Here is a 13,897-nt window from a genome sequence, read left to right as displayed (position 1 = left end):
TACTTAATACCAAGGGAATACACGGTGATCTTATTGCATATCAACCCACGGATGGACACCCGAGTCACCTTCTCAACCGACTTTTTACCTTTGTTAGGCACGTCACCCGACGGTGATCCTATTGCATGTCAACCCACGGATGGACACCCGAGTCACCTTCTCAGCCGTTCGTTGGTTGATAGTGTGGACTCGATTATTCAATGGACGGCACTATTCAATGTGACTCAATCATTCCACAACTTGACTGTGAGCTCAAATTTGATCCGAATTGAATTGGGTTGGATCAGATCCAACCCATCAATAGATCCGAAGCGCACCATGATTCCACGCTCGGTCGACTCCTTCGACCACCCCATTCCGATTGCCCAATGGGAGTCGAATGAGTGCATACGAAGTATCGAATCTGCGGGCGCCGTGTGCTCCCTTTATAAAACCTCAACTGCCCCCTTCATCACCTCTTTCCATTTCTCATTGGGTCGACGACGGCGGGCTGATCAACGCTTCCATCAAGTTCTCCCAGGCTAAGTTCGTGATTCGTAAGCTCCGATCTCTTTATTGCCTCTTTATCCTTCGATCGATCTTCGATCTGCGCTGTTTCTTTCATTATCTTAGCAGAAATTTAGGGTTTTTTTTTCTTTGTCTGGCTTTGATGTTGGTCTGTCTTTAAAGCGACCCACTTCTTTTGTTTTAATTATATATCTTTTTTCCTGTAAGATTTTCGGGTTTTGTAGCTCTTCTGATCCATGTGGATGGATGGTGTTGACTAATTAATTCTACTAATCCAGTCGATTGAATCTGAAACTTCTAATAGTTGTAATGTTTTAGGAATTAGGTTGTGCATGGTACTTCGCTTGTAGATCTACATGAACGTAAATGGTCATGACCTGTTGTTCCACTCTAGTCCCACATGTTAGAACTGCAATATTCATGTATCTTTTGTTTACTTTCATTCCTTTTTTGTGATTCAGATCTTCCAAATCTGGTATGTAAGTAGATACGAAATCGAGTTAGATATATATGATTCAAATTATTAGTTCGCTAATGATCTTTATCCATATATGGTTGTCTGTCAAAGAAGTTCAATATCTAATTTTAGTAAGATCTTATATTTCTTCCCTTGTTTCCTTCTTGACGTTCAATACTTTCCAATGTATATGTGCCGTTAGTTGATGATTCTTGTCCTTTAATTATGTGCAAATTGATTCCTGTCCTTTTTTGAATTTCAGCTCTTCCAAATCTGGAATGTATGTATTTCTGATCTCGAGCTAATTATATACGATTCATATTATTAATTCACTAATGATCTTTATCCTTATATGGTTGTCTGTCAGAGAAATTTAATATCTAATTTTAGTAAGATCTTATTTTTCTTCCCTTGTTTCCTTCTTGACGTTCAGTACTTTCCGATGTATATGTGCCCTTAATGATTCCTATCCTATGATTATGTTCAAAATTGAATTCTGTCTGATTTTCTGCAATGATTTAAATAGTGTCTTTGTTACCATCGTTGCGTTAGATTTCTTTGAGTCTACATTCTTCCTATACTGAATGATTATTACACTTTGCAAAAATTATATCATACTTGAAGTGTTGCGTCAGAGTGTCATGTCATTATTGCCAGTATCGATTGGCAATGACCTTGTCATTTGTCTTGTAACATTTCTTAGTGTTTGCATTTTTAGTATTTGTGTCCAAGCAGTATGGTCTTCATCTGTTATGTTTGCAATACAATCTACTTCTGCCATCAGATCTCCCATGTTAATGTTCTTGATTAGGCAATATTCTTTTTTTATCTTTGGATGTTCTTTAAAATGGTAAACCTTAAATTTTCATGTTCTTTACAAAGTTCAGGCTCAATTCCTGTTACAGATCTTGTTTCTCATGAGTATGAATCTTGTTTTAATCTCGTCCTGTAGTATATTAATTTTTCTGTTTCTCAGTCATGCCATATGATGTTGCTATCGTGTTTACAATCGTCTACAATGTTTCTGAATTTGACCGCTTCCTTCTTATTGCTTATTGAATTGTTGTTAATTTAATAAAATGTGTGGTTTTTGAATTTCTTGTAACATTAAGTTGCTGCTTACAGGATTCTGCTTGCATATCAAATGTCTTTTGACATCAGAAAGGACTATCCTCGGTTTCTTTGGTGTGACTTTTGGTTTGTATGCCGTAGTAGGTTGTGGTGTTCTCGTCGAGTAAAATTTCGGCACTGGACATGATAGATAGTCAGAGGTTTTGGCTTGGAACTGGACTTAATAGATAAGGAATTTGTGAAATTTAGGTTAAAGATTTGATAGGTATAAATTTTTAGTTCTGAGTTTATAAAGATTATTACTGCTATGAAATTGAGGACAGCCTTGATAAGTGCAGTATTTATTCTCGTTGGACTAATGACATTTCAAATCTCATTTAGTATAGACAGGAAAAATCTTCATTTTGATGGCGAAGGCCTTCCTCCCACCGGGCTTCCGTTTTCACCCAACTGATGTTGAACTTGTTTGGTACTACTTGAAGAGAAAAATAATGGGAAAGCCTTTTCATTTCGAAGCTATTGCAGAAGTTGAACTGTACAAATTTGCCCCTTGGGATCTTCCAGGTACTATATATTTACATCTGATCCTTTTTCTAGATACAAATATTATCTCACTTCTAATATGTTTAACTTCAAAATGCCTAGATTTGCATAGTTATTATTTCTCAATGATCAACTATGATCACCTAAGCAGCCCTGATTCAGTATGTTTCTTTTGTATGCACTTCTCTTTTTTCTCTTGGATCAGTGTTGTTTCTAAATGGTTAGTTTTTATCTGTGCAGACAAATCTCAGTTGCGTAGTAAAGATCTTGAGTGGTACTTCTTTTGCCCTCGAGATAAAAAATATCCTAATGGCTCTAGAACAAATCGTGCAACTGGTATTGGTTACTGGAAGGCTACTGGAAGGGATAGATATGTGATTCATAATTCTCAGACTGTTGGGATGAAGAAGACTCTAGTTTTTTATGAAGGGAAGCCTCCAAAAGGCAAAAGGACTGACTGGGTGATGTATGAGTACAGGCTATTAAATCGGCAATTGGTTGAGGCTGGATTCTCACAGGTTTTGGGTGTTTCTTAATTAGCAAATCAGTTATATTTCTTAATTCCTTTGCTCTCTCATTGTGTGTGTTAATTGTAAGACATTAAAAAAATAGTGTATCACCATTAATGATTTAGGGAATGTCAATGTACGTATGCTTACCCCAGCAAGTTAAGGGGTTGTTTGTATAACTTGAGCCTTGGTCGTTCAAGTCATAAAAGAAGCAAACATGCATAATTTACATCCATGTTTAGGTAAAGAGGTTGTAGTTTGCTAACTAAGGAACATTTTAGTTTTCTGGAAGCGACATTCCTAGGCACCTAGGATATTGTTTGATATATATGATAAGTCCAATTCCTGGGTTCATTCGGTCTATTTTACAACATGTTCATGAGGCTGCATTCCATGAAAAATTTTAATTCGCCCTATGAAAACTGAACAAGCATGTTTAGGAACAACTTGTGCAATTGACAATTGTCTTGACAATCTAAATCTCTGAAAATATTTTTCTTCATGGAATTTGGGACTCCCATGTACTGATCTTGTTTGCAATATCATTACGTAGAAGTTTTCTTGTCAGTTTCAGTCAATTTGACCATTTGTTTAACAAAAAAGAATTATTATGTTACACTTGATTACCATGCATTTTCTCATGTATGAAACTCAACTTCCTCATTCAACATTACAGGAAGCATATGTTCTCTGCAAAATTTTTCAAAAAAGTGGTCCAGGTCCTAAAATTGGGGAGCGATATTGTGCTCCATTTAATGAAGAGGATTGGGAGGATGACACAATCACTGAGAATTCTTTTCCTCTTCCTTCTGTGTCTTGCCCAAATCCGGAACCATTAGTCAATCAGACTATACTGTTGGATCCTCTTAGTCAGCAACCTGTGGCCTCCAGTCATGTTGAGGTGCCTTCTGATCCTGATCTTCTTGATGCTGATGGAATATGGCTGGCCGAGGTGGCAGAGATTCTTAATAGCTCTCCACACATAGAGGCTGCTGGTGACACATACATGGTTTGATTTCTTTTCTGAATACGTTGATGCAAATTCATGAATTTTTGATGTTGTTTGTGATCATCTTTGTTAGTTTCCTTGCAGATGTCTGACTTGGCCATTCTTGATATGAATGTTAACGATGCCTCTGCAGTGGATCCTGAAGGAATTTATGATGAATTTGGGAACCTCTCTTCTCATGCAATGAATTCTGGCAATATCAATCACCCTGAGAATGTTCTCTGCGAAACTGCCTTGCTTCCTATGTTATCAGAACTCGGTAGTGAACAATATGTGGAGCTGAATGATTTTTGCTTTACTAGGGATAACGACTTCACTGCATCCATCATGCCAAATGTTCCATTTGTTCAGCATGCATCAGCTCATTGTTCCACATTTCAGAACCAAAGTCCCATGGCCGATCTTATCTCTTACTTTGACAATGATGTTGTACAATCCTCTCCTTGCAGTACCTGATATTATCAGCGAAGGATCTTCACGGAATATCCAGGTGCATATTTAGGTTATATTTTTTGTTGCTTTTATCAATTTATTTTTTTATAAATATAGCTTTTGTGGTGGATCTAATTATTGAATTGATTTATCAGATTGAAGATTTTTTGAGAGCCTCATCCGAATGCACTTATTTCTGGACACGAGCACCATCATCTGTCGCAAGAGTTCCCTTCGGCTTGTTTCAACGGGCTCTTTTAGTGATCTGTTTTATGCATCATTAAGTCATCGCTTGTCATAATTATGTGCCTATTGTTGTCGAGAGATATTGTAAGATAAGGAATACAGACAATTTCAGTGCATCTGTTATGCACATGAGGGAGATTTCAACTCTTGGACGTAGGATGTTCATCATCAGTGTTCCCATGCAGAAGTTGACCTTGGTGTGATTCAGTTTTTGTCAGATCTTTTTCGGTGTTCATGACTGTCACATTATTCCCCTAAGTAGGCCATGAACTAGTAATCCAAATTGTGTCACTTGAAGACGGATCTATATAGGACATTAATGTTGATGTTTTACCATGCTCCGTACAGTATCTGAAATCGATCTGACTAATTCTGGTCGGATGAGTGCGGTGTTATTCGTTGAGTGCAGCTCGAGGCATCCATTTAGGGCAGAACAGCTGGTGTTTGTTCAAATGCCAGTGAACAGGCCGGAGATGCGGACCACATGGAACCCGTCAAAGATGGACAACAAGAAGAGCATCCGTTGCGATGATCTACCAACCAACGGTTCTCCTTCAACAGCCACCTATACCCCTTCCTTCAACAGCGGCTTCCACGGTTCTCAACTCGTACGAATCCTTCATCTCTCCTCTCTTCCTCTGCAGCAGCGGGAAGAGCCGGCCATGGCGCCCAGCAGGATCCGGAAGGCGCTGGGGGCCGTAAAGGACCAGACGAGCATCGGGTTGGCGAAGGTGAGCAGCAGCGCCACGTTGTCGGACTTGGACGTGGCCATCGTGAAGGCGACGCGGCACAACGAACTGCCGGCGAAGGAGAAGCACATCCTCGAGATCCTGAGCCTGATGTGCTACTCCCGGGCCTACGTGGGGGCGTGCGTGTCGTCGCTGTCGCGGCGGCTGGGCAAGACCCGGAGCTGGACGGTGGCCCTCAAGACACTCATCCTCATCCACCGTCTGCTCGTGGAGGGCGACCCCGCCTACGAGCGGGAGATCTTCTTCGCCACCCGTTGCGGCTCCCGGATGCTCAACATGTCCCACTTCAGGGACTCCTCCGGCTCCGACGCCTGGGACTTCTCGGCCTTCGTGAGGACGTTCGCGCTCTACTTGGACGAGCGGTTGGACTACAGGATGCACGGCCGCCGCAAGTGGCGCAGCAGCAGGAGCAACATCTACGAGGAGGAGGTCGACGAGGAGACCGCTGCTGCCGCTGAGGCGGCGTCCTCGAAGGCTAGCACGCCACTGAAGGAAATGACGACCGACCACGTCTTCGCCAGGACGCGCCACCTGCAGCACATGTTGGAGCGCTTCCTCGCATGCCGGCCCACAGGTAGAGCATTCCTTACTTCCCTTTAACATTCATGTGATAAACTTTAGTCAATACCATCAACCATAATCATAATTAAATAGTTTGAGCCATAAAATATTAATAATTTTATATTCCAATAGTAATATTATTAATTTTTACCGAGTATTTTAGCATAATATATACAAATTCCAATACTGAAATGTTCGTTTTTTGGGATGGTTTTATTATTTGAGGAGGGGGGGAACGTTAAAGCATGTATGCATACGATACGCAGGTGCGGCGAAGCAAAACCGCGTGGTGCACGTCGCGCTTTACCCCCTGGTGAAGGAGAGCTTCCAAATCTACTACGACCTCTCCGAGATCATGAACATCTTCGTCGACCGCTTCACGGACCTCGAAGTCCCCGACTGCGTCAGCGTCCATGAGATCTTCTCCCGCCACGCCAAGCAGCTTGACGAGCTCGATCTCTTCTACGATTGGTCGAAGTCCGCCGGCATCTGTCGCTGCTCCGAGTACCCCGACGTCGTGCGTATCACCCCCAAGAAGCTCGAGGTAATCGACGAGTTCATCCGCGACAAGGCCACCCTCGGCCACGCCAAGCGGCAGCCCAGCCCGGAGCCGGACCCTGCGACGCCTCAGGACGAGTCCCAGTGCGAGATGGATGGCATCAAAGCGTTGCCCCCGCCGGCGGCCGACGCCGAGGGCACGAAGCAGGAGCTTGCGGTCGTTGTCAAGGTCAAGGATGACTCCTTAGAGAAGAAGAAGGAAGAGGAGGAGGCGGTGGACTTCTTGAACTTGAAGGAAGACGCGATGACGGGAGAAGAGCACGGGGAGAAGCTGGCGCTGGCGTTGTTCGACGGCGGCCTGTCAGCGGACGCAGCGCCTAAATGGGAGGCGTTCGTGAACGACGACCCGTCCGACTGGGAGACGACGCTGGTGCAGACGGCAAGCAATCTGTCGGGCCAGAAAGCGTCGTTCGGCGGCGGCCTCGAGATGGTGTTACTCGACGGGATGTACGCGCAGGCGCAGGCGCAGGCCGGGGTGGGGCACGGGTACGTCGTCAGCGGGAGCGCGAGCAGTGTCGCGGGCGACCCGTTCGCGGCATCGTTGATGGTGCCGCCGCCGTCCTACGTGCAGATGTCGGACATGGAGAAGCAGCAGCGGCTGCTCGAGGAGCAGCAGGTGTGGCAACAATATGCCAAGGTTGGGATGGCCAAGCTGCAGCATCCTCCTCCCGGTGCATACGGTATGATGGGTGGATATGCTCGTCTGCATTGAGTCATTTGGGGTGGAGTTGGGTATTAATTAGCTCATGACTTGTCCATATTGAGATGATGATGAATTTTATGATACAAAATTCACATAAAATGACATTATTAATTTAATATATAAAAGTCACATGCTCTACTTATTTTTGCTGAAAATTCATAAAATAATTTATATGAGTTACAATGATTTAATAATTGTGATATATAAAATAACCCTAATGCTTATAATATTATGATGAGTTTTTATTGTAGTCAGTTAACAATTAACTTATAGTAGCAAACTTCGATTAACTATAAACTTTCATTACCTTCTCTCGTCTCGTCAACCCTGCTTATCACCTTTGCTCCTCTTGTTGTTGTTCAATTATTAAAAAATTAAAAATATTTTATTTTTTTAAAAATATATTTTATAATTTAAATGAATTAGTTAATATCAATCAAATCATCATATAATTTTATGAAATAATTTTATTTTACTATTCTAACTGACTAAACGAACTTAAATCATCATCAAATTTTATAAAAAAAAATAAGAGATATATAAAACTAAATATCTATCGAATTTTAATTTAAAATGAAATCATTTGGAGACTAAACTATTTTTTTCAATTCAACTATAAACACCTATTCTGTTTTGCTAAAACTGAGGCTATATAAATTTATAAACCTCATATTTTGGTGTATAAAATAATATTCATTCAATTCTAAATTTCATCGAACCCTAACTTTTAAAAAAAAATATATCAAAAGAATCGAGCTTAATCATATACATAAATAATTTTTGTTTTAGAAAATAAAATATTTTGAGTATCTCATATTAAAATATTCATAACTCTATGTACAAATTTGATATTAAAGTCATAGATTTTAGAACGATAAAAGATTCATACAAAACATATCAAAAAATTAATGATTAATTTGAAGCGTAAGTAACTCAAAAGCAGCTAAAAATGTCAGCCTATAATTTATAAAACTGAAATTTTAGGTATGACAAGAGAAGAATTATATTTTTCTTACCTTAATTTTTAATCAAGATCGTTGAGACTCTAAGAATAAAGAGTAAAAATTAAGAAATTTCATGCTCGTGAGGAAGATAAGATTAAAATAAATAGGAGCTAACTTTTGCCTAAAAGGTGACTAAGAGGTCATAGGTTCAATCCCATTAGCGACTCTCTATTTTTTTTTTCTTTTCTTAACATAATTCTAGTGTTATAACTCAATTTGAGCTTAATTTGAATTAATAAGAATTAAGTATTTTGATCAAAATTCAACTTTCAATCTCACTTATGGATCTTAACATTTTTAGTGTAACACTTTTATTTAATTTTTATTTTTATTTAATTTTTTATTACTTCATCCATATTCAAATAGTTGATTATCCTCAATGATGTTTAAAACTTAAAACTTTTTTTACTTTGATTATGGTCAAACTATTCGAGAGATTTACTTAAGATCTATTATAATTCAATCGTCACTTTTAGTCATTATATATATATATATATATATATATATATATATATATATATATATATATTATTGTAACTTAATCTCATACTAACTCCGCTAGCATACTTAAGCTTATTACACCAAAAGAATATACATTTTTATTACAAAATATGTTTTAAAGTAGACATGGATACTTTTGCATACACAACCAATATTTAATAGAACACTATAAATAATATTTTTAGGAAAACATATACTTCAACTTTAAAGATAAAAATATTAACATATCATTTATCTGAAACATAGACATCACAAATCATATACTAAGTGAGGGTATGTATATATTATTTGTGTTTCTATTAGCATGCTAATTATAATTCAATATATGTAAGACTCGAGCCTGCACCACCTATCATCGTAAGGTTTGTCATATGTCATTGCGTTCCTCACCTACGTGTGAACAAGTTCTTCCTCGTTGATGGGTTCATACATTTCTTATTGTAACTTATCGAACTTGAGCAATCGATGCCTCGTTGTGCTATTGCCTACACCTCTACCACTCCATGAAGCAAAGAAAGGGACGGGCAACCTACAGTAGGGTTGTGATAAATATGATTGATTAATTGATCTTACGGTGGTAGCCTACAGCAAATGTGGAGCCTATGGTTAAGTCACCTATCTCGCTTTCTTTACTTCATTGGACAATAAAGGCATATGCAACAAGTTGCCTTATTGTCAATAGTGACACAAGGGGCAATGATCATCTCTTAATCGAGTAGATATGAGGAGCACAACAAGGAAGGGCGATGATCACTTATAGGGAAGGACACACATCGAGGCGAGAGGCACAATAGGAAACGATGAACTTTCCAACGACAAGTGGGCAACACCGATGGAATAAAAGCGATAAGCGAAGAAACATCTTATCATGATGGAGGCAAGAATAAAGAATTCTCTTTTCAGGATTATAGAAAACAGAGAAGCTACGTGGAAAAATTAAAAAATAGAAGTTTCTTTTAAAAAATCATGGATAATTAATCGAAGCAATTTGTACTTGTTTCCTTTTTATATGACAAAAAAAAAAGAAATCTTATAATTGATCTTCCATACATTGCATCTTCTTACCTGATCTATGATTTTTTTTTTCGTTTTTATTTTGACCGGTAGTTACAATTTTTTTTGGTGATACCCATTTGAAATTAGCTTTGACATTCGGATGAGATGAGTCAAACTTTAGTTATCAATTCGAGATGGAAGGTCAGAGTTGTCCATTCGAGCTGCAATAATATTTATTCATTAAGTTAACAACATGATACGTTAATCAACATAAGATTAAAAAGAATTTGTCACATTAAATTGAGACGTGGATGAGTTGCATTAGATTGGGTCGACGATTCAAATCATATTTCTGATGTATTATGTTGTCCCATTTTATTGGATGAAATCAACCATGACTTTTGTCCCGAAACATTATTGATGAGAGAAGGGACCATTTCCATATGCTATGGTTTCATGCGCTGGTCCTACTCTTTCATGGCCATCCCACACCCATGCATGTTGCCACCTGTACTGGCAAGGCAGCAGCGGGCCTTATCACCTTCCCCCGCATGCACGTGACCTGTCCTTTCCGCCACTTAGAGTCCACGTGTACTCACCTCTCTCCCATTGCAGGCTTCGCTCCCTGCACCTTCCACTGTAGTGGATCCGTACCGTTCCCCCACTTGTGTCGCGAAGCATCTTTTACTTCCCCGGAAGGACGAAGCACGGCAGAGCGAGGCAAAGGAATCCAAAGAAAGCCCCCGCCCCGCCCCAACCCTAACCCTAGTCCTTCCCAGCAGCTTTCTGCGAAGCCATGGCGGACGCCCGCCGGCGGTCCCCGGGCCTCCGCCGCGCGCTATGCTGCACATTCGCAGCTTCCACCCAGAGCCCTGACCGCCCGAGACACGACTGCCCCCACCCCCGGCGCCGCCCCTCCAAGCCCCCGCCCAAGACGCCCTGCCCTGGCTCCCTCCATAGCTCCCCCTCCCCCACCAGCAGGCTCGGCCTCGGCATCATCGACCGCCGCCGGATCCTCTCCCCCGGTAGGGTCTCCCCCATCGACTCCGACGCCCCCCTGGGCCCACTGCCAGAAATCTCCGACTCCGTGTCGATCGCCTCCGTGATCGCCAAGTTGGAGCCGGAGCGGCCAGATCCGGTCTCGAAGGACAGGTCTTTGGCGTCGGAGAATCCGGATGCGGAGAATAGGGCGTGCTTCGGGGAGAGCGGCTCGGAGTTGAAGCTTAGTTTGAAGGGGAAAGATGGGAGGTGCCTGGTGCTGGAGCTGGAGCCGGGGATTCTGTCCGAAAGCAGTGCGCTTTTGGCAGCGATGCTTTCGAAATCTGCAAGGCAGGTGCCGGATGCGTCCGGTGATTCCTGCAAGATAGAGTTTTCTGGTCTGGAGAATGTGGACGTTTTCAAGGAGACCATCGAGCTGATGTATGCTAAGGATGCAGCGAGGTGGCTGATCAAGGGAGGCGTCTCCCGAGCAATCGACATACTTGAGGTGAGGATGCTTTCAATTGGTCAATCCTTTCTTTCATCCCGTTCTGTATCTTTTGTTTGGTACGGGAGGTGATATATTGATGCAATCTGTAAGTAAATTTTTTTGCACGAGAGTTGATATGTTAATGCAATCCGTATGTGAAATTTGGTTTGAACAAATCTTAAGTTAACTTTCAGAAGAACTGCTACAATTTCCATTCGATGCTGAATCAATCAGTCTTTGACTCGAAGGAACTCGATTTGTGGTGTCTCATTGTGAGCGAGGCTGTGCAATTAGGGTTCAAGTTAGGAGGTAAACAAACTATGCTGGAAGATGAACTCCCTTTGACTGGCCTTGCAGAACCCAAACCACTGAATAGGAACAAGGGGATGCAACTTTGTTTTGCATGAAACTGTAATCATAAACTAGTAATTTGCTGATAATTAGATGATAATTTGCTGGTCACCAGAGTTTCCGTCGGTTTCATAATATGTAGCCTGTCGTGAATTACAGAATTTATGAAGATGTGTGTGGAAGTGCTCATAATTTGGTTCTAGAGGTCAATGAGGATTATTCTTAAGGAACTAAGCTTATTTGAGTGTCAGTAGTATTGTCTTGAAAATGTAGTTTAGTATCAGAGACATGCCTCTTCTTCTTGTTCCCTCTTTTCAGTATCTCACACTAATTCTTTAGGAGAGGCATCCATTACACTTTAAGAGTTCGTCTTTGTTTAGTAGTTTGATTATTACTTTTCTTACACATATTTTCTCTTCAAATCTAAGCTCTTATATCCCTTGTCTGAATAATTCGAACAAGGTAAATATTTTAATGTTCTTATGCCTAAAATATTTACATGTCAAAGTACTATAACTTCCATCTGACCTCCCTAGAAATTGACTCTGATGGTGGTTCTTCTGTGCCTTCTTGAGAAGTTTGTGGTATTTTTAAGAGAGAATAATTGCATTAGAGTGTTTTTTAGCCAAGTTGGATCCTAATGTTCGAATTAGGTTTTCTTTTCTATGGAAGCTATTATAAGATTCAGAAAAACCTTTCAACCGGTAGATAACACCTACAAGCATCTGTTATCAGCACTTTATTCTAGTGACTTGGAAATGCAATTTTACTTGTTTATTCTTGTGTACATCATTGCATGTTTTTTTTTTAATGTATTTTGTGTCTGCCTTTCTTCATGGGATTGTAATGACTTGTTTCTTATTTTAGGTATCTTCGACAATTATGTTTGACAGAGGCATGAAATCCTGCTTAAGGTACATTGAGGCTGTTCCATGGAGTGAGAATGAGGAGGAGAAGCTGAAGAGCTTGTTTGCGAGGTGTAAATTTGACGAAGCAATTTCAGAAGATATGCTAGCGAGGTTGGGTCCACAAGGCCAGAATAACCCTGAGGATCTAGCAGTTCATCTTATTCAATCCGTCACGAACGGGACAAATACAAAAGCAAGGAAGGAGATGCAGTCTCTTGTCAGCGGTCTCCTATCCAAAAGCTCAGTCTACCAAAAGGACCCTGCTGGAGTCGACAAGGAGAGGCTGTATGACACTTGCCATTCATGTTTGAATTCCCTTGTCCATCTCTTTGAGGAAGCCTCAGACCATGGCATTGTGGGTCGAATGGAAACAAAGCCACTGATCGAGAGGGTCTCAAAACAAGTCGAAAACCTCAACTGGCTGTTAGAAATCCTGATGGAAAAGGAGATGGCTGAAGATTTTGTGCACATGTGGGCAAACCAAGAGGAACTGATCAAGATGCACGGAAGGGCATCGCCGATGATGAGGTACGAGCTCAGCCGCATCTCAGCAAGTGTATTCATTGCACTTGGGAGGAGAAAGCTGCAATGCCATGGCGATGAGAGGTTCGCCGTTCTCAGAGCATGGTTTCAACCGATGTTGTGGGACTTTGGCTGGTTGCAGCGGTGCTCCAAGGGGCTGGATATGAGAACGTTGGAGGAGAGCCTAGGGCAAGCATTGCTCACCCTTCCATTGAAACAGCAGCAGAGCTTTTTCGAGGAATGGTTTCGCTGCTTTGCGGAGCATGGCACCGGGTGCCCGAACCTGAGCAAGGCTTTTCAGGTATGGTGGCGACGGCTGTTCTGGAGATCTCAGAAGCATGCAGTTGAGTTCTTCAACACCTGAGTTCTCGGATTCAGACTACTGATCTATGGAGTTCCAAAAAGCAATTGACCGATGAGCCCCCCATGCATTCTTTTCTTCTGTGGATAAGAAATGGTGAATTAATCGTGAGAGTAATGCGTGGAAGGAATCACAGGCGCGATGGCTCGTCTTGGGTAAGAATCTGTGTACTCTGCACTGCTATGCTTTGCACTTCCAAATCAGCAGCATTCTTAATCCTATTCTACTCTCGTCTCCGTGACAATTGAATTGGAATCCTGCTTTCTTGTTAGATGCTAGTGATGTCGTAAAAGCTCAAACAAATGTCCTCTCAAGAGCTATCGATTTATGCACCCCAATAAATGATGATTGTTTACACGTCCCTTAACCAAGCTTGAATATTAATTAATTAATTGATCACTGATAAGGGTAAAAATGGTGACATGATTGCCACGACGTTAG

The 13,897-nt window shown here is 41.2% G+C and overlaps 3 protein-coding genes across 8 annotated transcripts; all 3 read left to right on the top strand.

Annotated features, from left to right (window-relative positions):
• The first annotated feature begins 380 nt into the window (after window positions 1-380).
• On the top strand, window positions 381-4,991 carry LOC103999979 (NAC domain-containing protein 53). 6 transcript variants are annotated; one of them, XM_009421901.3, is made up of 7 exons: window positions 381-536; window positions 2,090-2,300; window positions 2,422-2,599; window positions 2,819-3,096; window positions 3,764-4,096; window positions 4,181-4,586; window positions 4,684-4,991. In XM_009421901.3, the coding sequence occupies exons 3-6, from the start codon at window positions 2,443-2,445 to the stop codon at window positions 4,550-4,552; spliced, it is 1,140 nt and encodes a 379-aa protein (XP_009420176.2). In that variant the 5' UTR covers window positions 381-536; window positions 2,090-2,300; window positions 2,422-2,442; the 3' UTR covers window positions 4,553-4,586; window positions 4,684-4,991. The 6 variants fall into 6 exon arrangements, with proteins under 6 accessions (XP_009420176.2, XP_009420177.2, XP_009420175.2 ...); XM_009421902.3 differs by having other exon boundaries at window positions 2,417-2,599; XM_009421900.3 differs by having other exon boundaries at window positions 2,090-2,599.
• A 118-nt stretch (window positions 4,992-5,109) lies between these two features.
• LOC135651653 (putative clathrin assembly protein At1g03050) lies at window positions 5,110-7,500 on the top strand. The gene is made up of 2 exons (XM_065171911.1): window positions 5,110-6,097; window positions 6,351-7,500. Exons 1-2 carry the CDS (start codon window positions 5,110-5,112, stop codon window positions 7,352-7,354), a joined length of 1,992 nt encoding a protein of 663 aa, XP_065027983.1. The 3' UTR covers window positions 7,355-7,500.
• A 2,950-nt stretch (window positions 7,501-10,450) lies between these two features.
• On the top strand, window positions 10,451-13,727 carry LOC103999981 (BTB/POZ domain-containing protein At2g13690). The gene is made up of 2 exons (XM_009421906.3): window positions 10,451-11,332; window positions 12,533-13,727. The coding sequence occupies exons 1-2, from the start codon at window positions 10,643-10,645 to the stop codon at window positions 13,457-13,459; spliced, it is 1,617 nt and encodes a 538-aa protein (XP_009420181.2). The 5' UTR covers window positions 10,451-10,642; the 3' UTR covers window positions 13,460-13,727.
• Window positions 13,728-13,897: the final 170 nt, after the last annotated feature.

This window comes from Musa acuminata, chromosome BXJ3-10 (genome assembly GCF_036884655.1).
Source record: "Musa acuminata AAA Group cultivar baxijiao chromosome BXJ3-10, Cavendish_Baxijiao_AAA, whole genome shotgun sequence".
Classification (NCBI taxonomy): domain Eukaryota; kingdom Viridiplantae; phylum Streptophyta; class Magnoliopsida; order Zingiberales; family Musaceae; genus Musa; species Musa acuminata.
Note: the sequence above shows the minus strand (reverse complement) of the source record. Positions and strands in the feature narration are given on the sequence as shown.